Consider the following 24,811-nt stretch of genomic DNA (forward strand, 5'->3'; position numbering starts at 1 on the left):
CCAGCACAAAATTCCGCGCTCTTCTTCTAAACTGGATACAAATCTCGCTAATAAACGGCCACTACCCTACCAACCTCAGCGAAATCATCATCACCCCGATTCTCAAAGACCCCAAAGGACCGATAGACCAAACAGCCAACTACAGACCCATTGCCTCTATTCCACTCTACGTCAAAATAATAGAAGGTCTAGTTGCCAAATTCCTCTCCAATTACCTAGAAAACCATAACATACTCCATCCCACACAATCTGGCTTCAGAAACAACTTCAGCACGGAAACACTACTAGGATCTCAGCACAAGAAAAAAAAATGATGCTCATACAACTAGACCTTACCGCTGCATTCGACTTGGTGGACCATAACATTCTACTACAAATCCTGGATACAATAGGTATCACAGATAAAGTATACACATGGTTTGAAGGATTCCTTAAATCAAGAACCTATAGAGTAAAATCAGACAAACAAAAATCTGAACCTTGGTCAAACCCCTGTTGAGTTCCCCAAGGATACCCCCAATCCCCGACTCTCTTCAATCTCTATACAGCCTCCCTCAGCTCTCACCTGGACAAACAAGGCATAACCTCCTACAGCTATGCCGATGACATTACCATTCTCATACCCTTCGATCAACCTGAACTCTCCATGACGAACACAATATACCAAACACTAAAATCAATAGCACCCTGGATGAAAGATCACCAACTGAAATTGAACCCAGATAAAATGAAATTCATCCTCCTAGAAAACAACAAAATACCAACCATAACCAACATTGAAATCAACGCAATCAACTACCCCATACAAACCACCCTAAAACTGCTAGGAATAACTATCGACAGATGCTGCACCATGCAACCGCAAATCAATAAAACAATACAAAAGTCATTCTTAGTCATGAGAAACTTAAGATAAGTTCGGAAATTCTTCGATAAAACTCAATTCCAGCTCATAGTTCAGTCCTTAATACTAGGCCTACTTGACTACTGTAATATCCTCTACCTCCATGCCCTACAACCATAACAAAACAACTACAAACTATCCAAAGCACAGCACTAAGACTCATCTACTCATTAAAGAAACATGATCAGATTACAGAAGCATATCTCCAATCGCACTGGCTTCCGATCCCAGCAAGAATACAATTTAAATTCTACTGCCTACTATTTAAGACTTTATACGGAGACAGTCCAAACTACCTGAATAACCGCCTCATCCACAACACCGCAACCAGACATAGGAAAACTCACACCCCATTCTCATACCCCCCAATTAAGGAGGTCAAACAGAAAAAACTATATGATGGCCTCCTGGCCACTCAAGCAGCCAAACTAGACAACCAAATCGCCATTCTACTGACGGCATCCCTCGACTGAAAGACTTTTAGAAAAGAAATAAAGACCATACTCTTCAAGAAAACTCTGAAAAAAGAAATAATACCGCAAGTCTCAAACTCCACCTCTCACTAAAGCCAACTACCCCAAACAAATAACCTTACCCATTTCTCACTCTTTTTGAAAATGACCGATTTTTTTTTTTTTTAAGTTCTTGTTGTAATACGTCTTGGATAATTCTTTTGTAATCCACCTTGAACTGCAAGGTAATGGCGGAATAGAAATCCCTAATGTAATGTAATATGATAGTTATACAGCAATTCTGCATTTTAAGAACATAAGCAATGCCTCTGCTGGGTCAGACCTGCGGTCCATCATGCCCAGCAGTCCGCTCACGCAGCGGCCCAACAGGTCCAGGACCTGTGCAGTAATTCTCTATTCATACCCTTCAATACCCTTTTCCAGCAGGAAATTGTCCAATCCTTTCTTAAACCTTTTTATTCTCCACTTGTTAGCCAATGGTTATAACACCTGCTTTTCTAGAATAGACTAAGGATGCTATGAAAAGTTACTTGTTATAGAAATAGTGGAAACAGTCAAAACAATACTATGAGTACTTCTTACCAAGAGAGACAATCCTTGAGAGCATTATAGTAGGGATATCTGGATATGACACATACAGCAAAGGGAATAAAGGAGCCAAAAGTCTTTGAAGGTTGTATAGAAGATTCCCAATGAACTTGTCCATTTGATAAACTACATCCATCCTGAAAGTTAATCAGAATCACATTAGTAGTACAAACCATGAATTTATATTTTTACAAAAAATAACACAAATATAATGTGATAAAACCATCAGAGGTCAGTACTACAAAACACTCAAACTGCATTTCAAAATCCTCCTATATATTTCTGTATTTCAAAGGTTAAACAAACAAAACCATATCAGATTAAACAAACATTTATTTTACTACTTGTTTGTGTGATTTATTAACTACGAAGCTTTTGAAGGAAGCGATATTACAGGATAAATAAAGATGATGACATCTTAAAGAAAAGGAAAAGTAATCTGTAAAGAGGAAACGTATAATTTATTTATTTAAATATTTATATCCCATATCCAAAAATTCTAAGCAGGTAACAACATCTAATATAATAAAGCCCTACACGCACATGCGCACTCCCACCTGCGTGCTCCCGTTTTTCGTGCGCTGTAGGGCACCGCAGGTAGGAGTGCACATGCGTGTGAATCCCCCAATGCAGATGTCGGCCGCCGCCACGGCTGTTGGCGGCTGCAGGCTGGGCGGCAGGTTGGAGAGAGCGCCGATCCTCAGGTCCCCCTCCCCCCCAGCCGACATTCGTACCCGGAGCCAGAAACGAAACGCCGAGGTCATATCGCTGTGGGAGGGGTGGATGGGAGGGTCAAGGGGGTCAGCAGCACGGTGGGGGGGGAGGGGAAGATGGAAACAGGCTGATCACCGGTTCTACTGCACAGGGGGGATGGGAGGGAGGGAGGGAAATAAAAATGCCGGGTTCTACTGTACAGGGGGAATGGAAGGGGGGTAGAAATTTAAAGATGCTGCTCATTGGGTCTACTACACAGGGAGATGGGAGGGAGGCAGGCTGGCTTCGGGGGTGGGGTTGGGTCAAAGTCTGGAAGGCAGTGAGGGGGACATAGGAAGGAGGCACTGGGGGGCACTAAGGACATAGGAAGGGGCACTGAGGGCACTAAGGACACAGGACAGAGGCACTGGGGGCACTAAGGACACGGGAAGGAGGCACTGGGGGCACTAAGGACACGGGAAGGAGGCACTGGGGGCACTAAGGACACGGGAAGGAGGCACTGGGTGCACTAAGGACGTAGGAAGGGGTACTAAGGACATGGGAAGGAAGAACTTGGGTATTAAGGACATAGAATGGAACATAGGAAGGGGGCCACTGAGAGACAGGCAGGCATGGCACAACAGAGAAATACAGGGGGCCAGGGAAACAAAGACAGAAAGAAAGATAGACAGGGGGCCAGGGAGAGACACAGACAGAAAGAATGACAGCAGACAGACAGCGTCCAAGGAGAAAGAGACAACAGAAAAATAGACATCTACTCTAACACCCGTTAATGTAACAGGCTAAAATACTAGTTACATACATAATAAAATAGAAATAAAACATTACAAAAGCATACAAACATACTACCAAGCACATAAAACAAACAGCACACCATCAGCTTAGAACCAGAACTAAACCCACAACCCTATAACATTAAAAACATACATAACAACCTCACATAAATCTCCATTAAAAAGTTATCATAAACCTCTGCTCAGCAGCTTGCCTTACTTGACAAAATAAGGTTCAAATAAGGCTGTTTTCAAACTTTTTCTAAACTGCAACAAAGTAGCCACTTGTCTTAGTTGTCTTGTCTTAGTTCCAAAGGAAGAAAACTTTTGCCTGCTAATTTAACAGAGACATCGAAACATGATGGCAGACAAAGGCCAAATGGCCCATCTAGTCTGCCCATCCGCAGTAACCATTATCTCTTCCAATTTCTTCCTTGAGTTCTACTAGACCAGTCACAATGAGTGGGTTATGTTCTCCAAACAGCTGATGGAAGCAGAGAACACTGAGAGGGGCATAATCGAAAGGGACGTCTAAGTCCGTTTACGTCCAACTCACAAGTCATCCAAAGTAAAAAAACAGCGTAAGACACATTTTCGAAAAATACGTCCAAATTTTTTTCATTTCAAAAATCATCTAATTTATACGTCCTGCCGATCTGCGTCCAAGTCGCTAAATCGTCCATCTTTATACCACATTTTCGTCCAACTTTTTGTCCAAGTCCAAAACACCTAGAACAAGCCCTGTCGGACATGGGAGAGGTCTGCAAAGTGATGCACTGCATACCCAGACATGCCACCTAAATAGAGGGGTACCTTACAGGGCACTGCTGTGAACTTCACAAAAAGGGTGCTATGTCTTCTCCTCACTACAGATCCCTTATAGGTCACGGTGAGCCCCCCAAATCACCTCCAGAATCCCCTAGACCCACTTATCTACCACCCCAATAGCCCTTATGGCTGCAGGAGCCACTTATATGCCAGTAAAAAAGGGTTTTGGGGTGTATAGGGGAGTGCACATGTTTAAGTATCAATGCAGTGATTACAGGAGCTTATGGGCATGTGTCCTCCTCTCTATGGGTCCCTAACTAGAGAATGACACGGGGAAAAAATCTGTCCCCACCACCGCCCCGCCCTCGGCCCACCATCCTCTGCACCGCCCCGTCACCACCGTTCCCTTCACTGCCCCGTCACCGCCACTGCCATCCCATACACCGCCCCGTCACCGTCCCCGCTACATCCATATAAGCCTTAGTACTGTAATATTTAGCTTATTCCTTTCTTATAAATCAAAGTTCCTGCTGCTGAACTAGAGAAAGAGATGTTCAGCTGGCAGGGCTTTGTTTATAAATTTTTATCAACACAACTAATATACTACTTTATCCTAAAGCAAAAAATAAATAAATAGAATTTTTTTTCTACCTTTGTTGTCTGGTTTCTGCTTTCCACATCTTCTCATTCAATTCTTTCCATCCACTGTGTGTCTTCTCTCTGCATCTTCCATTTGCTGTTACTGTGCCTCTCCCTTCACCCCCCCCCCCCCCAATTGGTCTAGCACCCATCTTCTTCCCTCTGCTCCCCCATAGTCTGGCATCTGTCTTCTTCCCATTTTGTCTTCCACATTTCCCTTCAGGGTCTGTTCCTCTCCACCCTCCTTCAATGTCTGTCTTATTCCTTTCCACCACCACCCTTCCCTCCCTCCTTTACCATCTGTTCCTTTCTACCACCCTTCAGCTCCTCTCGCGTGGCCTATCTATCTACCTTCCTCCGTCTTATTTTCATGGCACGTTACAATGTAATTTGTGCAAGCCACTGGAGCCTGCGAGCTCGGTCCCTGTCCCATCCCCACAAACCATCTCGCTTCTGTGCTCCTATTTTCCCCATTTCTAATATCTCCCCTATGTAACTGCCATTGCCCCCCCCCCCGTGTCCATATACCATCCCCATGGCATGTCCCCTTTATGTCTCTGTCCCTATGCCCCATGCACATAATTTCCCCTCTTTCTGTTACCTTCCTGTGTCCAGATTTCCCCTATCTTCCTCTTCCATACCAGTGTGTCTCTTCTTTTCAACCCCATCTAGCTTTTTTCCCTCTTTCTTCCCCCCCCCCCTGCTTCTAGCATCTGGCTCACCTGCCTGTCCTTCCCTTTCTTTCCTGCTGTGGGTTTTTCTTTCCCTTTTTATCCCCTTGGCCCAGAATCCTTTTCCCTTTCACTCCCTCCTTCCAGTTTGAGCCGGGAACACGGGCGATCGCACGGTCCTCGCAGCCCCCACCCGCCTGCCCAGCTCTCTCCCTTCTCCTCACCTTAGTTTGCAGACTTTCTTTTTCGGCGACCTGCGCACGCGCGGCTGCTCAGTGTTCAATCTTCTGCTTTGCTGCAACTTCCTGCTTCCGGTTACATAGAAGATGACGGCAGAAAAGGGCTACAACCCATCAAGTCTGCCCACTCTGCTTACCCACCCCCTGTCTATGCCCTAATGACCCAATTTCCTTATCTTGACCCTCGTAGGGATCCCACATGGGTATCCCATTTATTCTTAAAGTCTGGCACGCTGTCTGCCTCGATCACCTGCACTGGAAGCTTGTTCCAATGATCAACCACTCTCTCTGTGAAGAAATACTTTCTGGTGTCGCCATGAAATTTTCCGTCCCTGAGTTTGAGCGGGTGCCCTCTTGTGGCCGAGGGTCCCTTGAGAAAGAAAATATCATCTTCCACTTCGACACGTCCCGTGAGGTACTTAAATGTTTCGATCATGTCTCCCCTCTTCCTACGTTCCTCAAGAGTGTAGAGCTGCAATTTGTTCAGTCTCTCTTCGTACGAGAGACCCTTGAGCCCCGAGATCATCCTGGTGGCCGTCCGTTGAACCGATTCAATTCTGCGCACATCTTTACTGTAATGTGGCCTCCAGAATTGCACACAGTACTCCAGATGAGGTCTCACCATGGCCCTGTACAACGGCATTATGACTTCAGGCTTTCGGCTGACGAAACTTCTATTGATACAACCCAATATCTGCCTTGCCTTAGATGAAGCCTTCTCCACTTGATTGGCAGTTTTCATGTCTGCACTGATGATTACTCCTAAATCTCGTTCTGCTGAAGTCCTAGTTAAAGTTTCTCCGTTCAAGAAGTACGTCCTGCATGGATTTCCGCTTCCGAGGTGCATGACCTTACATTTCTTAGCATTGAAGCCTAGCTGCCAGGTTGAGGACCAACTTTCCAATGTAAGCAGGTCCTGCGCCATATAATTCTGTAAACTGCATTCACTTACTATATTACATAGTTTGGCGTCATCGGCGAATAGTGTTATTTTACCTTGAAGCCCTTGAGTCAGATCCCCTATGAATGGAGTGGACCCAGGACCGAGCCCTGCGGCACTCCACTGGTCACCTCCGATGTTTTAGAGAGGGTACCATTAACCACCACCCTCTGAAGTCTGCCACTCAGAGCAGTTGTGTCAGAGCAGAAGATCGAAACTGAGCAGCAGCGGGTGCGCGGCTCTTTGATAGCATGCGGGTCGCCGAAAAAGAAAACCTACAAACTAGGGTGAGGAGAAGGGAGAGAGCTGGCTAATCACTAGGATCGATTGGGCAGGCGGGTGTGGGCTGTGGGGACCGCGCGATCCTTCATGCCTCACTGCGGGGACAAGACCATTCACTGCTCCACGGGGCGGTGAATGGCCTTGTCCCCGTCCCAGCAGCGACTGCTAGTTTTCGTTCCCCGTTTTGGCGGGTTACCTGCGGCTAAATGCGGTGGCCGCGGGTAAACCGCCACCGTGTCATTCTCTATCCCTAACCCACCCCCAAGATGACTTAAGCTGCCTCTGTGCTGGTCGACTACGCTTTCCTATGCCAGGCGGCCAGGTGATGATGGTCCAGAGGCTGAATGTTAAAGTTGTGATTAATATTTTTATGGGGGTGGGGGAGGGGTTGGTGATCACTGGGGTAGTGTGTGGGAGTCTGTTTTATGTGTTTGCAGTGCTTATCTGGTGAGTTTAGGTGGGTTTTTTCTTTTTAAAAAAACCCTTTTGGATTACTGTAAAACTGTAACTTCATTTCCTTGAGTCTTGCTGGACCAGTCCAGTTACAGTTTCGCAGTAATCCAAAAGGGTTTTTTCTTTAATCAAGGCATGTAATGAAGTCATCTAAAAGTGTGTATCCAGATAGCAACATACTGTGCTGAATTTCAAAGTATTTCTTTTTTAATTAGGGCAGATATCTGTGCTACTAATGACAGAATACCTACATATTTTAATAATGTAACTAAGGTGACAGGGAATCACCTAATATAGCGGCTGTCAGAGAACAAATCAGTCTGTCCAAAACCAGGTGATAACCGATTTGGAAGGGTTTAATATCAATCTATTTTACATCAGTCAAGTATCCATAGCATCAAGACAATTCAAAAGTTGGTTAAAATCAACCCGAGACAATTCATAATGGGTAAACAGTAGCTAACCATTAGTGTAATAGAAAGCACCAATATTGTGATACTGTCTTAGTTGAAAATGGATTAAGAAAATTATTAAATAGCAAGAGTACAAGGACAGAATCCTATAAAACCCTTGAGCCTGTATAAGTATGTGCGATTCACAAATGGAAGATTAGATTAGATAGATCAAAGGGGCCATCATGAACAAGAAAAAATATTTGTGAAACTATAAATGATCTTTTTTGTCAAAAATGATTGGATCCATCATTAAAAAGTTATTTACCCAAAGTGGCTAAAGAATTACTATACCAAATTAATATATCAATACCACTTTTCATAGAGAGTGCATCCAGAATGTTCTATGATGTAACTCTATTCACAATTCAGAATTAGAGCCTACGCACAGTCCTATCACAGACTGAACCATCAGCGTAGTGTTTTCTGCTCCTTGATCCAGTCATCGGCCAGAAAAACCTGAGACTATATTTTAATAATTTTTTAAATAATTTTTAGTATTATTTTAAATAGTTTTAAATAGTTTAAATAGTTTTAAATAGTAAACTTTTTAAGACTTAAACTCATATCTATGGATGCATCTCTCACTTGGTTTAGAAAAATAATTGACAGCTATGCACTTATCTCAATATTGTCATTGCCATTGTTAGATTCTAACTTACCATATTCTAAGATTAAATATACTAAGCGACCTGGTGACGATTGGGTGCATAAAGCCAAGTGTCATGAAAGTGTATTGAACACTTGGTGGCATCTCTGAGGGCCGTAAGGAAAAGAAGGAAAAATTATGTTCTTACCTGTTAATTTTCTTTCCCTTAGACGCAGCAGATGAATCCAGAGACCAATGGGATAGCTGACATCTACCAGCAGGCGGAGATAGAGAAACTGATTAACAGGTGATCCTATTGGCTGGCACTCCTCCTGTTTATCCAGTATAGCTCCTTGCCAAAGCATCCGTAACCATCAATAGGCATAGTATGGAAAAAACTTATTTCCCATAACAAATCTCAAAATGCAATAATACAGAAAACAACCTGCCATAATAACAAACTGCAAAAGTTGCAAAAGAAAAAAACCGAGAGACAATATCCAGGAAAGGTGGGGCTCTGGATTCATCTGCTACATCTAAGGGAAAGAAAATTAACAGGAAAGAACATAATTTTCCTTCCCTAGCAACAGCAGCAGATGAATCCAGAGACCAATGGGATGTAGCAAAGCAATCCTCAATCTGGGTGGGAAGCAAACGCCGCCTCCGCAACAACCGAAGCACAAAACGCCCCTACCGCTTGCGCCCCCACATCCAAGCAGAAATGCGGAGAGAAAGCACTCTCGGAAGACCAATTAGCCGCGAGACAAATCGCCTCCAAGGAAAAAAACCTCTGGGCCGAGCCCAAGAAGTAGCCATCGCTCCAGCAGAATGGTCATGAAGTTCTTTCGCCAACTGCTTCCCTGCCAGCAAGCAAGCATAAAGAATGTCCTCCTGGACCCATTGAGCGATTGAGGCTTCGGAAGCCGCCAAACGTTTGAGGTGTCCCTTGAAGAATACAAAAAGGAGATATAAACAACTAAAAGTCGTTAGAAACCGAGCTCACGGAGAACGCTACGTACGTATCAAAAAATGAAGTGAATAAAAGCACTGCTCTCAATTTCTCCTCCCAGGAAGAAGGAAAAGCGAGCATGATATAAAAGAAAGGATGACACCCCCCTAGAAAGAAATAATGGTACCATCCGAACTGATACAATACCCCATATTTCGGAAATCAGAAATAGGAATCCCCGTTGAACAAGGCCTGCAACATAGAAAACTGCAGAGCTGAAGCCATGGCCACAAGAAACCCCATGTTCAACGGCACAGCCCTTTAGAGTCCCAAAAGACAAGGATGAAATGAAGCCTTCAGTAAACTGAGAAGAAGTACGTGAAGATTGTACTCCAAACCGGGCTTTCTAAGAGGCACATGAATATACCGCACTCTGTTTAGGACCTGAACTACATGAAGCTGAGAAGTAAGCGACGAGCAATATACCTAGCCCTTGTAACAAGCCAAGAATGGCACTAGAAGCTGAAGGGAATTGAACGCTAAGCCCTCGGCAATACACCTGTGCCAAAAAGGAACTCTGGAGTGGTTCAAACGTTAAGAAGCACCCAAGAAAGGAAAAACCTCCAAAAGGTAGCAGAAGCCACAGGAGAAGACGTCCGTAGCACCTGGATAAGAGAAGAAACAACCTGCTTCGCATAACTTTTACACGTCAGCCAAGATTTTTCAAAAAACTAGGTCGTAATACTAAAGTAGTACAAATATCCATGTTGAACGGACCCTAGGCGAGCAAAGCCGGAGATACCAGGAAACTTCTTAGACCGGCTGTCGAAAGACTCATCAAATCCGCAAAGTAAGGATGGCGCCGCCAATCCAGAGATTCTACAAATACTGTGCCCGGAAAGCGAGCTCGAGGTGGCAAATCCAAGCCATCATCAGCCAGCGGAAAACACTGAAAAAGAGAAGGCAGAAGCGAGAAAGGAGCCATGCAGCTACCCCCTCTAACTCCCACTCCCTGGGCCCGCCGAAGAAGCTAGGAAGCTTAGAATTGAGAGACGAGGCCATGAGGTCTAGGTCAAGCAGATCTCACGTCCATAAAAAGTGCTAGAACGCTTTGAGCCACAAATCTCAATATCCAGGATGCAGAAGATTACACTATTACTAACATGCACACTTTCCAGAGCGTACACATCGCTGTACACTGTAACATATATGAAATGGGCCATGCTCAGATTCCGCGGAGAGAAAGTCTATCCAAACTCTTATCCTGATCCATAAAAGGATCTGCCAACAGAAGACGAAGATGAGAGTCCACCCATTGAAGCAGACCAATTTCACTTGCCAACTGAGTACAACACCTACTGCCCAAGCTGTAGAGAAATACCTCCATCATAATACTGACCAAAAGGACCCTCAGCGGCAATCCGGAAGAATAATCTGAAGCTCCAGAAAGGTAGCCTGACCCTGCTCAAGAGCAGAAGAATGAACAAGTACTGAGTCGCCTCTGAAGACCAGACTCCAGGAGCTGAGGATGGAAGCCACGGAGCCCCCCAACCCGACAGCCCGGGATGGTCAGTGGTCATGAGATAGTCCAGCAAAGACCGAGGCATTCCTTGAAAAGAGAAATCGCGCTGAGCCATCAAATCATACAGAGTGATGCAGGAGGAGCATACCAAATAATTGGTGCCCTGAGATACCGGGAACCACCGGAACAAAAGTGACTGCTGTAGCGTAAGAAGGGGAAAGTAAGCTGAAGTCCCCAGTGGAGTCAACAATATGGATCCCAGAAACTGTACAGAATCCCATACTCTTGGTCATGGTAAGCGAAGAAGAATACCAATCTGAGACCGAGACCCCATGTCCAAGTCTCCGGAAAGAAACACATGTCTCTCCTATATGAATAAAAACATCACCCCGATATACCTATAAATAGTACAGGAGAAAAGAGCGCTGTGCAAATTCAAAGATGCACGTGTAAAGAACTGAGGAAAAGATATCACCCTTTTCGTGTCAGTCAAATGGCCCGACTGGAAGTCGTCCGAATCAAGCAGGCAATCAAGAAGAAATTAGATGAATCGCCTGGTAGCGCCAAAACGGTACCACCGCCTACATCAACTAAAACGTTCGTGAAGCCTTGGGTAGGCGAAATGGCATGTGCCAAAACTGAAAGCGCCGCTCCAAGAGAGGCAGGCAAACCAAGTGCCGATTCGGAGTCCATAGAGAAAATGTAAATATACTCCCAGGTTGTCTGCAGAAATGTGTAACCCCGAGAAACTAATTCAGCAGAATGGGATCCAGCCTGCCCAATGGCCCCATCTCGGGCACCATGCAGTAAGTGGAACAACATCCCTTAGTTCCTGAAGAACTACAAGAACTGTCCTGAGGACTAGCAACACTGAAAAGGGAAACGCAAAACATAGAGACTCCAAGAACGAACTGGAAACCTGAGGAGGATGCAAAGATGCAAGCATCCTGAAAAATCTTCACAGCCCCCTGACCTGACATTATAGCGTCTTCTCCCTCATGAGAAAGCCTGAAGAGTCATTGGAAGAAGTCAAGATCCCCTCAGAATGAAGTGCAGAAGGTCAGGGAATGGCAGGATGAGACTGTAGGATCTGCAAGAAGAGTCTCCTAGGAAAAATCAAGTTTCACAATGTAAAGAGGAATATACTGGAACCATGAAAACAGTACTAACCCCATGCAACATGAGGGAAATACGTATGTCCTTTAAGTGAATACGTACTAGACTCAATCAAGGTGTTGTATCTACCGCCCTGTGGAAAACAACAGCATCCTTACAGGTAGCAGACAAAGCTCACATCGCTAATGAGAGCTTCAGGGATGAGGCTAACAGCCACATAGCGCGTGATCCTCCGCGGGTTTGATAGAATAGGTAACTGGCTCCTGGTTAAAAGGAGCTGTACAGCCCTTCCTGTCTGGTCGGGGGGCCCATCTAGCATGTGCCATGAGAAAATGGTGACAGGAGAAACCAGCGTGATAAGCATGGAAATCTGAAGTCCAGGCCCCCTCAGAAATAGAGAAAGAGAATCCTGGCCGCAGGAAGATGCGCAGTGTCATTATGCCCACAGAGACAACCCGAACTTGGAAACTGTTTGTACTACCTTTAGGCATATATATCCTGTGCCACTACTAGACACATGCAGCTCAGCACAGAGGCCCAAATAAGGACAGTTACCAACAGACAAAGGCTCAATCTGCAGGGACCCCAGGTGGATAAAGGGGAATCCATAGATATCATTTACCTTGACTTCCAAAAAGCCTTCGACAAGGTGCCACACGAAAGACTACTAAGGAAGCTATGGAACCATGGGGTGCAAGGGGAGGTCCACCGATGGATCAAAAACTGGCTGGCGGACAGGAAACAGAGGGTTGGAGTAAAGGGACATTACTCAGACTGGCAATGGGTCACGAGCGGAGTTCCACAGGGGTCGGTGCTGGGACCGCTCCTATTCAATATATTCATTAACGACCTGGAAGCAGGAACAAAATGTGAGGTTATTAAATTTGCAAATGACACCAAACTATATCGCAAGGTCAATAACATGGAGGACTGCGAAGATCTCCAAAAAGATCTGACAACACTGGAAAAATGGCCCAAAAAGTGGCAAATGAGTTTCAACATAGGGAAATGCAAGGCCATGCATATAGGGAAAAAAAACCCAATGTTCACTTACAAAATGGGGGGATCAGCGCTAGGGGTGAGCGACCTTGAAAGAGACCTGGGAGTGATGGTAGACACAACATTGAAGGCGTCGGCGCAGTGTGCCACGGCCTCAAGGAAAGCAAACAGAATGTTGGGTATCATTAAGAAGGGTATCACGACCAGGACAAAGGAAGTCATCCTGCCACTGTATCGTGCTATGGTGCGCCTGCACCTGGAGTATTGTGTTCAGTTCAGCACACAGTTCTTTTTACTTAACTCTTAAGGCTGGTAAGTATTTCTTCATACCTTGTAACACTAGTCAGGATTTCTCACAGCCTTAAGGAAAAAAAAAAAAACTTGGCAAAATAAACAGGCAGGAAAATCAAACAGTCCACAGTAAAGTCCAAACTTCCTTTTACTGCTCCTTCAGTCCTAATTACTCTTGAGTCCACAACTCAAAATAAAGTTCAGCATTTTTGTTTCCTTTAATTCCCAGCCATTAGAGAAAAATAAAGGAAAGCCTCTGGCAACTGTATATGTCTGCCAGGAACAGGAGAGTGCAACAGGTTTTGCCAAAATAAAGGCCTAGAGTTAGGCTTTCCAAAAATCCCTCCCAAGGTGGAAGCAAAACCTCTCCCCACACTCTCTCACAGCTTCCTCAAAATCAACATTCCAGAAAACAGCACACAAACAGTCCAAAACACATCACACTCACTGTTTGTGGCTTGAAGCCAGGTCCACCTGCATTAATTCAGGATAATTAGATTCACAGCCAGTACAAGCTTCTTGGAAGTCCATAAGCTCCTCGCTCAGGAATGGTAAGTCTTCTGCTTGTTCAGCCTCAGTCCATTCCATCGGTATAGGCCTGTTGTCCCTGTTAGGCCCAGGTGAATCCTTAGGGAGGCAAGACCTAAACTTCCTCCCTAACTGGCTTGCTGGCTTGAATGCCACTGCTGGCTTATGTACTCTAGGGGCGTGCCTTATTCTGAGAGTGTCAGCAGAAGTCCAGGGGCCTCTAGAGCTCCCCTGGTGGTGGCTAGGATAAAACTCACTCCCTTCTTCCTCAGATAAATCTGACTCCTCCTGGTGGTCACTGGCATTATCTCTCCCAATATACTTCTGGGAAATCCTGGGTTTTTCCTTCCGGGATTTTGCTTTTACTTTTTCCCCCAGCTTATCTGGGACCAGGGCAGGCCTTGTGTCTGCTTGGTCACAATAGGTACTTGGAAGACAAAGAGATTGAGGGGTACAGATAAGAGTAAAGGTAGATTATAGGGATGGGATTAGAGGTAAGTTACAAAATTAATCAGGGACCACTGTTCAGGCACTAGACCTGATGGGCCGCCACGGGAGCAGACCGCTGAGCAAGATGGACCTCCGGTCTGACTCAGCGAGGGCAACTTCTTATGAGAGACAATGAGATACCTGTGTGAAATACAGGGCACTATCTTACTGCTGATCTCACCGTGCCGTGAGTTGCTGTATGTCGCCCCAGTCCGGAGACAAACCGAGACTGGGTGACCTAGCACAGGTCTCTCTGGTAAACCCCTTGAGTGCTAACCCCAGAGTCCGATTAAACAAGCAGCTTCCTTCAAGGGAGTACAGCAGGAACACAGACATAGACATATAAAGCTACCCAAGCTTGTCCCAAAGCTGGTGAAACACATACAACTTGTCTGAACCGGAAAGGAGAGAAGCCTCGGCATACCCTGACCAAAGTCAGCTGGAAATAAACTACTGGAACGCTGCAGCTCTCCCGCCATCGCCGAAAACCCAAGCGCACGCCTGATTCTGACACGTGGCCGCTGCATCAACGCTCCTAGAAACATAGTCGGATTCAAGCCCCGCAAAATTTACCCTGCCGCGGCTTGCATAGAAATAAAATCAGACTCAGGGAATAACCAGAAGAACGGCCCACAGCGCCGGAAAAAACATGTCCCATCTTATGCTGCTATAAACTGGCACCTGCACAATCAGCTGCACATGGCCGTGACAAACACCGATGAAAGAGAGCCTCAGAATAAAGAGGACTACTATTGCTGCACTGAAACTCAACAATGAGAACAAGTGTGAGCATGAAATTGCACCACTACTGCCGCGCTGTAACCAACAAGGAAACCAAGCGCGTGCATGCAAAGGGCGGAAAGTCCTGGCTCCCTCCACGGATTTCTAGTCATAAAACTTAGCCTCAATAAAATATCCATGCCTTAAACGTACGTTGACGAACCCACATTACTAAGACTCCCAAACAGAACTTGAAGTTCAACAGACATACTCACAAACTTGTTGTTAGGGCAGGTTGAAGCCAGTTAAATCTGGTTGATCAGCAGTAACCAGGCAGAATTGAGGAACTGTGGTCTCTTTTTTTTTTTTTTTTTACAGAGAAGGGAAAGAAGAAAAATATTGAGACCCAGTCAGACCCTCTATCACTGGAGGGAGGGTGAGGCAGGGACCTGGAGGGGCCCAGATGTAACCCCTAAAGCCGGCACCATTCAGCCAGACACCCCTGTCTCACTGAAGAGAAAATCTCAACAGGAGAAATAGCATTGCCAGCTCACTGAAGAGAAACCTCAACAGGAGAAACAGAATGGCAGTCTCACTGAAGAGAAACCTCAACAGGAGAAACAGAATGGCAGTCTCACTGAAGAGAAACCTCAACAGGAGAAAATAAAGTTCCAGCCACAGCCAGAATTCAGGAGCTAGTTGAATAGCGACCTTTTCCTGCTGGGAGATAGAGATTACTGATGAGACAGGAGGAGTGCCAGCCAATAGGACCACCTGTTAATCAGTTTCTCTATCTCCACCTGCTGGTAGATGTGGGCTATCCCATTGGTCTCTGGATTCATCTGCTGCTGTTGCTAGGGAAATAGAAGGTATTTAAGGGAGGTTTAGTGCACCGACCCCTTCTTTGTGGTTCTAGCCAATCCTTCTATTATAAAAGCATAGAAACATAGGAACATGAAGGCAGATAAAGGCCAAATGGCCCATCCACAGTAACCATTATCTCTTCCTCTTTCTAAGAGATCCCACATGCCTATCCCAGGTACCTGCATTGCACTTATGGAGGCGCTTTATAACACCTAACGCCACTGTAGGCATGGCTAACACCTGAAGTGGCATTAGGGGTCATAAAGCACCTTTGTAAGCACAATTCACATGAAAGATAGGTACTGAAACTATAGACCTTGAAAACCCTGACCTACATTTCCAGCGACTACCTTTCCCAAAGCCATAATTCTATAAATAGTGCAGTCACACGATAGACACATGATTAGCGGCCATTTTTACGGCGGAAGACAACAACAACAGTGTTGTTTACAGAATCCAAGCCCTAGTCACCACGTTGACATTTTTGTAGGTATATATACACACACATACAGAAGTGCTAGTATTTTATACATTTACGCATGCAAGGAGCACATAAACGCAGGCACCTAGATTATAGACTTGCCCCCATTGGGTCCAGGGAATCCTTACCTACTAATCATTGTTTTATTTCAGAAAACATTTTATAAGCTTTTGTCACTAAGTAGGTAGTGACAATGCAAATTTGATGACATATCACAAATGCAGATAAACAAATTACAAAAAGTTTCAAGCTAGAAAAAGATATTAGGCATGTTAACGAACACCTTACAAATAAATACAAAATTGATTAACATCAGGCCACATAAAGTAAATTACCTGAATGGATTTGTAATATTGTGCTACAACCCCGTATGTTCTGTTGCCACAGACATCTGTGAAGACTAGGAAATGAAAGTGAGCTTCTCTTGGTCGTGATGACAAGTCAAGTCCTCCTAGAAATTAGAAAAACCTATATTATTTTATCTCTCTCTCTTTTATAACAGAGGATGCAAATAAGTGAAAACATAACTACCTTGGTTTTCGGTCCATAAGACGCACTTTTTCCACCCCCAACAAGGGGGTGTGTCTTATGAAGTGAAGATGATACCTCTCCAGTATGTTTTTAAAACACCGCCTGCCCTTCCTTTTAAAACACCCCTGCCCGCCCTTTTAAAACACTCCCCGCAGTACCTTTTTAAGTGCCCCTTAAGTCTGGTGGTCCAGCGGTGTATGGGCTGGCAGGAGTGTGCTGTCTACGCTGTTGCCTGGGCCCGTCCCGCTTTCAGAATGACTGCGTCAGTTCTCGCAGGACTCACGAGAACTGACTGCAGCAATGGTCAGGCCCTAGACACTGAAGACACCAGCGGTGTGGGTCAGTGAGGGAGATCGCACGCTGACAGTGGCTACACTTCTTGAAGCCCGTGACCGGCCGGGACGTAGAAGGAAAGATAGCCACCGCAAAGTCGAAGCCCGCAGGCTGAGGACGCGCGACAGGCCCCACCAGTCATTCGACGAAAAATTAACCTTTTTTTTTTTTTAAACAAAGGAAAACAAAAGCACAGTGACACGGTAAGAAGTAAAATAAAACACGAGCCGCGGTGAGAGAAGGTACGAAGCGAACTAAGTTCAGCGCAGAGCATCAAAGATGGACTTCGCGGCTCCGCAGAAAACTGAGAACTGAGGAGACGCACCCTGTGCTGGGCGGGAAGGCACTTGTACATGCGCGGTGCAGCAGACTCAAAACTGAGTTTTCTACAGCAAGTCTGCTTGCGAGGCTGTCCGCATCTGGGCTCCGTGGATGACGTCACCCACATGTGAGAATAGGCTGCTTGCTTGTCCTGGGATAAAAGTAGATATGAATTGCTTGTTTATTCTTTCCAAAAATACTAGGACTAGGGGGCATGCAATGAATCTACTAAGTAGTAGATTTAAAACAAACTGGAAAATATATTTCTTCATTCAATATTTCTTTATGTATGTCTAAAATTTCTTAACCGCCTATAACTTCCCTTCTGCCCACCCCTTTCCAAAATCCACCGTCACCTTTTAAAATGCAAAGGGGTCACCAGTGCGGAAGCAATTTTCTAGCGCTACTCGTGGCTTCCCCAGCACTGTTCTTCTGCCATGGTCTGCCCCTCTCTGACGCAACTTCCTGTTTCTGATTTGCCTAATAGCTGTGTTGCTGTGGCAGAACTCCATAAACTGTAACCCCCCACCCTCCCAGGAGATGCAAGAATGATGGAAAGCTAGAAAAAAAAGGAGTTAATAGGGTGAGAATGTTTGTGCAAGATGCAAGTTAGAAGTTGTAAGTGGGGCAGGACTGGGGAGTAATTGAAGGGTGACTGGACAGGGTTGCATAGTGAAGATGAGAGGATTGGCTTAAATGCAATGTAAGTGAAAGGAATAGTTTTTACAAAATAAGTCAAAACAAGAATGGGATAAAAAGCTGGAAACTTGGAAAGAATTACTACTGTAAAAGAGACTTAGCTAATTGTTAAAACCTTGTAACTGTTACTTTCTAAAAGCATATTGGCCCGGATTCTCTATAGTACACCAATATTGGTGATTGACTAAAGAGCGTCCACCGATCGTATGTCAATCACGTGATGGTGCCCTATAGAGAATTGCACCTCAATGAAAGATAGGCACTGGATATGTAGGCCACAGTTTTCTGGGCCTACATTTCTGGCACCTATCTTTGTCATGAATTGCACCTACGTAGGCGCTTTAGGCAGCATAATGCTAATTCCAGCATTAGCCATGAACAATAGTGGCGTTCAGCAGCCTAAAGCACCTATGTAGGTGCAATTCCAGCACGTATTATTTAGGTACCAGTAGGCACTTTAATGGTGCTGTTTTTTGCCATTTTAAATGGCGTTTGTTACTTAATTTAGGCACCCCTCTGTGTGTCACACATATTTGAATGTTAATTGCCTTTACTCGTTTCTTGTTAAAAATTAAAATTTTAAAAATGAGGACGCATAAAAAAAAATATTGAGAAGTACTGTACTCGATATAATACCTGGAAAGCAAAGCTGTGGTAAGCCACGAAGATCCACATCCTTTGGAATACTAACATCTTCAATAACCAGTTCTTTTTGGGTCCCATTCAGACTGTCCACATTTTCAGATTTAGGTTTCTCTTTCTTTTTTCGAAAAGAACGCCTTTTTACTGTCCTGTTAAAGCTGTTATGATTTGTTTGAGATGTCTGTGTTTCATCTTTTACAACAAACGGAGGCACAAACACGGAGAGAACTTCTGGATCAAAAGAGTAGACTTTCATGCTCCCTCCTTTCTGAACAATCTAGAAAGTAAAACAAATTTTGTTGGTATTAAAAGTGACCTATTATAACAAAGGGTCAGGTGATAAAAGAACAATAAATATTTATAATATAAACAAAACAGCAAATAAGCATCTGCACATAAAAAATTAAAAAAAGCCCTGATATTCAAAAATAAATATCCAGATAACAGCAGATGGGTTCATAGACAACGGCGCGAAAGACAAAAGCGTGCGCTGACAATTGAGCACAGCGCGCACCGCTCTAAATTATAGTTTTTAGGGGCTCCGACGGGGGGTTTTGTTGGGGAACCCCCCAGTTTACTTAATAGACATCGCGCCGGCGTTATGGGGGGTTTGGGGGGTTGTAACCCTCCACATTTTACTGTAAACTGAACTTTTTCCCTAAAAACAGGGAAAAAGTGAAGTTTTCAGTAAAATGTGGAGGGTTAAAACCCCCCACACCCCCCACAACGCCCCCACAACGCAGCGCAATGTCTATTAAGTAAAGTGGGGGGTTCCCTCCCACGCCCCCCCGTCGGAGCACTAAAAACAGTAATTTAGAGCAGAGCAGCGGCGCACGCTGCGCTCAATTGTCTGGGCACGCCTTTGTCCCGGCGCGTTCCCCCCCCACGCCCCCCCGTCGGAGCACTAAAAACAGTAATTTAGAGCAGCGCGGAGGCGCGCGCTGCGCTTAATTGTCTGGGCGCGCCTTTGTCCCGGCGCGCTTTTGACCTGACACCCAGCAGATGTTATCCTGATACTGATGTCAGCTGGTATTACAGTACAGTCTCAATTATCCAACCTTCAGTAATCCAACCATCCAGCATATCTGACAGACTCCCAATGATGTCATAGTGTTGCCATTAGGTTCTCTTCCTGTTTTCTGGTTTCACATGCACAAGAAAGCCATGTTTTCGAGCCAAAACCATGCTTTTCCAAAATGTGCAGCAACTTCTAGACTTGGGTCTCTGCCTCTGAAAATGCCTAACGTATGTTTTCCATGCATTTTTTAAGAAATTAGCATTCATTTTCCATATTATCTGACTTTTCTCTTATCCAAGAATGGGTTTGCCCCATTTACATTAGATAATTGAGACTGTACTGTATAAGGCTAGTGCTGCAGAAAAGTCTTCAAGACTGTCTCTGAACTATCCATATAATGCCAAGGAAGCGTGCAGAGAGAGAACAGATGTTCCTAGAAATTAAATGCACTATATTTAAGCACTGGATATCCACAATTAGTTTAAATGGAGTGTTTACATAATGGAGTAAGAAAACAAGAAGGCAGCCAGTCTACTGGATCCACAATGAGAAATAACAGAGAAGCTGACCAAACAAAATAAGAAAACACACTCTTTATTAGACATACTCTTTATTAGACAGGGAAAAAGGGAAGTTTTCAGTAAAATGTGGGGGGTTACAACCCCCCACACCCCCCACAACGCCCCCACAACGCGGCGCGATGTCTATTAAGTAAAGTGGGGGGGTTCCCCCCACGCCCCCCCGTCGGAGCCCTAAAAACATTAATTTTGAGCGGTGCGCACCTCCGCGCTGTGCTCAATTGTCTGGGCGCGCCTTTGTCCCGGCGCGCTTTTGACCTGACACCATCAGACACAGTTCGGATTCAGACAACACAGCACTGAACTCCTCGTCTTAATATTGCTAACCAGAATTAAACAACTACCGTATTTTTCGCTCCATAAGATGCACTTTTTTCCACCCCAAAGTGGGTGAAAATGTGAGTGTGCCTTATGCAGCGAAGATACAAATTTTTACCCCCCCCCATACCTTTTAAAAACAACCCCCCCCCCCCCCCCCCGCTTCTTTGAAAACCCAGGGCTCCCAAAAACTAATTGGTGGGCAAAGCATTACTCCATGCAAATTTATTTTATGCAGCCGGCGCTCAGTGGTGAGCTGTAGGTGATTGACAGTGGCCTAGCGTGGAAGTGGCGGCCAGTTGGAGGTGGGAGGTGACTGGCGCTTTGAGGGACACTTGCACCATCCATTCCTAGTGCCAGGAGAGAACGCGCGCGAGTGAGGACCGGCTTCCGCTGTGGCTAATGAGTGAGTGGCTGTGGCAGCAGGCATCAGGCATCCAGGTCCTGAAAATGGCAGAGAGAAGCTGTTTCGCTTGAGTTCCCGCCTAGACCGCATTCTCATAGGAATGGAGCAAAGGACAGCAGGCAAAAGCCTGCAAGGTCCACCCGCTCATCCTCAAGGCAAGTCGGACCAACCAGCCAGCTGCTCCTGCACGTTCTTCCATTGTACTTGCTGAGCCCCACCAGCAGAGGGCTGCCCCCACCCTGGGCTAGGCCTGAGAGCAACATGCTAGAAGGTCCGCATATTTGCTCCTGTTCCATCCTGCCACGGACGGAAGCAACCAGAGCAGGAAGTAAGGAGGGGCCTCTCACCTCCCCCAGCGCTGATGACCTCTTCACCCACAAAACACAGGCAGGCCTTAAGGGACCCCCAAATACTCACGGTAGATAAAACCTCTAAAATTCTAGGCTGCATCCTGGACTCCATATTAACCGTGGAACCTCAAGTATCCGATCTTCGAAAGAAAACCCACTTCACCATGAAACAATTAAGACTCATTAGGCCATACTTCCATCAGCATCATTTTGTCCTCATTGTCCAGATAATTATCATGTACCAACTGTATTATTGTAACGCCGCCTACTTGGCAATCAACACCACCCTTACCCACAAAATGCAGCTTATTCAAAACACAGCAGTAAGACTTATTTTCGATCTGAAAAAAATATGACTTATCTCAACATATCTCAAACAACTCCACTGGCTACCCATCTGTAATGCCAAGTTTGTTATTTATTTATTTATTTCAATTTCTATCCCATTCTCCCAGAAGCTCAGGTAGTCAGCACTTCATGGCATACAAAGAGACATAAACAAGGTAATTCTTATTATACTAATTTAATCGTTACATAAATTGCATAGGAGTAATATACAAAACATAAATGATTTAGAACAATTTCACCATGATCGTAGCAACTCCGTTTCTCACAGCCAGGAAATCCCCCTTTTCAGGCTGCCGATGGACCGGGTCAATCATGGGACTTTCCCTTTACAACGCACCGATGGATTCCAAGTAAAGTCCCTCGCTTGCTCCTTTTATAATCTTTTGCTACGTGACTAACTATCATGCCTCACTCTGTGCTTCTGCAGCAAACAGCAGGCTTGGACATTCATCAAGCCAAGATAAGATTCCAGCCTACACTCTAAACCAAGATAAGATTCCAGCCTCCACTAACCTCCCCCTAATTAAGTATCCTGAGATTCACTGTTCATTCTGTTCCTCAAGTACACCAAATTCCATAAGCCAGCTTCTGGAAAATGGCTGCACACCATCTCATCCCGAATAAAAGTCAAAACATCCTGCATCATACATCATATAATCTACGGAAACTCAGCTGCCCCTCTCATCAAACTCCTATCTGATGCATGGTCCGCCTCTCACAGACTACTTAATAGGATTCAACTGAACCTCCCCTCAACAAAAATTCTCAAGTACAGAAGAATTTTCTAATTCATGTTCACCTTCCTAGGAGTCAAAATCTGGAATGATCTCGCAGAGACAATAAGAACAGAAGTATTTGCGGTTCTGTTAATCCCCTATCACAGCGAATACTGAGGGAGAAGTGTACATTACATTAGAGATTTCTATTCTGCCATTACCTTGCGGTTCAAGGCGGATTACAAATGGATTGTCCGGAGATTAGAAGTATTTAGGGAGTAGTTTGTACATTTCTTTGAGTTGCTAAGGATTACATTTGAGTTGTCATGATACTGAAAGTACATATGTTGTCATGGTATTGGAAGTACATATGTAATAGTTGCAGGTGATGCTTGGGACATTTCTGATTGTGTTAGTTCAGTTTTATGTGTTTTTTGAATAGAAGGGTTTTTATTTCTTTTTTGAAGGTTTTGTAGTCTGTGGTCGTGGTCAATAGGATGTAGAGTTGTGGGTCGGGTGTTGCAGCTCGAGTGGTTAGGAGGTTGTCGTAGTTTTTTCTTTTGACGTTTTTGATTGGAGGGTGTGTGAAAGGTGTGTGGGTTCTCCTATGTTTGGTGAGGTGGATTGAACTAGTCAATTGTTCCAATAGGCTGGGATGTCTCCGCTTATTGCTTTAAATAGTAGGCAGTAAAATTTGAAGTGTATTCTCACTTGTATTGGGAACCAATGTGAGTCGTGGTATGCCTCTGTGTTGTGGTCGAATTTCTTCAGTGAGTAGATCAGTCTTAGGGCTGTGTTTTGTATTGTTTGTAGTTGTTCTATCATGGGTGCTGTGCATAGCAGATATAGTATGTTGCAGTAGTCTATTAGACCTAGTACTGTATTAGGGATTGTACCAAGAGTTGAAATTGTTTTCTGTTGCAGAATTTTCTGACTTGCCTCAGGTTTCTCATGACTGCGAATGATTTTTTTATTGTTTTGTTAATTTGTGGCTGCATTGTACAGCCTCTGTCTATTAGCACTCCCAGGAGTTTTAAAGTGGGTTGGAAGTCGTATGTTGTAGAGTTTATGACAAGGTTTGTTACGGTTGGGGTTTTGTTATTTTCGAGTAGGATGAAGTTTGTTTTGTCCGGATTTAGTTTTAATTTGTGGTCTTTCATCTATGTTGTTATTATTTCAAGTGTTCTGTGTATTGTGTGCTGGTTGATCGAACGGAAGGAGAATGGTGATGTCATCTGCATAACTGTAGGAGGTTAGACCTTGTTTGTCTAGGTAGGAGCCAAGGGAGGCAATGTATAGGTTGAAGAGTGTGGGGGGGAAGAGGTGATCCTTGGGGTACTCCGCAGGAGTTAGACCATGGCTCGGATTTTTCTTTGTTTTAACTCTGTATGTTCTGGATTGTAGGAATCCTTTAAACCATGATAGTACCATACCACTGATTCCTATTGAGTCCAGTATTTGTAGAAGGATGTTATGGTCTACCACGTCAAAGGCTGCGGAGAGATCTAGTTGGATAATTAGCATTTTTTTTGCCTGTGCTGAGGTATTGTCTGGTGGTGTCCATGAGTGAGCCTAGTAGGGTCTTGGTGCTGTGGTTGGTACTGAAGCCTGATTGTGCTGAGTGGAGTAGTTTGTGATTTTCTAGGTATGAGTTTAGGACTTTGGCTACCAGGCCTTCCATTAGCTTGACATAAAGTGGTATTGAGGCTATGTGGCTGTAGTTGGATGGTTGGTTTATTTCTCCTTTGGGGTCTTTCAGGATTGGAGTGATGATTTCGCTGAGGTTTTGTGGGAAAAGGCCATCAGTTAGTAGGGACTGTATCCATTGCAAGAGTAGGGTGCGAAATAGTGTACTGGAGGCTTTTAATAGATATGGGGGGCAGTGGTTAAGGTCGCAAGTTGAGTGGCTATATTTGTTGTAGAGTTTGTTGAAGACTGACCATAGTATTGGTGAGAATTGGGACCATGTTCTGTCTGCCGCAGGTGCTTCTTCTTCTGTGATCTCTTCTAAGTGCATAGGTGTTCAATTGAAGGTGGATCTTATGGTTGCGATTTTGTCTTTGAAGAATGTTGCTAAGAGGGTGGCTGTGGGTGTGGGGGCATTGTT

The 24,811-nt window shown here is 44.7% G+C and overlaps 1 protein-coding gene across 2 annotated transcripts in view; it reads right to left on the minus strand.

Annotated features, from left to right (window-relative positions):
• DENND3 (DENN domain containing 3) overlaps nt 1–24,811 on the minus strand; it is a 178,484-nt gene that overhangs the window by 120,501 nt on the left and 33,172 nt on the right. For both annotated transcript variants that reach the window (XM_033934187.1, XM_033934188.1), the window contains exons 2-4: nt 18,965–19,247; nt 16,780–16,895; nt 1,960–2,102 (exon numbers count right to left, since the gene is read on the minus strand). In XM_033934187.1, coding sequence (XP_033790078.1) covers nt 1,960–2,102; nt 16,780–16,895; nt 18,965–19,247 — 542 coding nt within the window. The remainder of the gene's footprint in view (nt 1–1,959; nt 2,103–16,779; nt 16,896–18,964; nt 19,248–24,811) is intronic.

This window comes from Geotrypetes seraphini, chromosome 2 (genome assembly GCF_902459505.1).
Source record: "Geotrypetes seraphini chromosome 2, aGeoSer1.1, whole genome shotgun sequence".
NCBI classification, from domain to species: domain Eukaryota; kingdom Metazoa; phylum Chordata; class Amphibia; order Gymnophiona; family Dermophiidae; genus Geotrypetes; species Geotrypetes seraphini.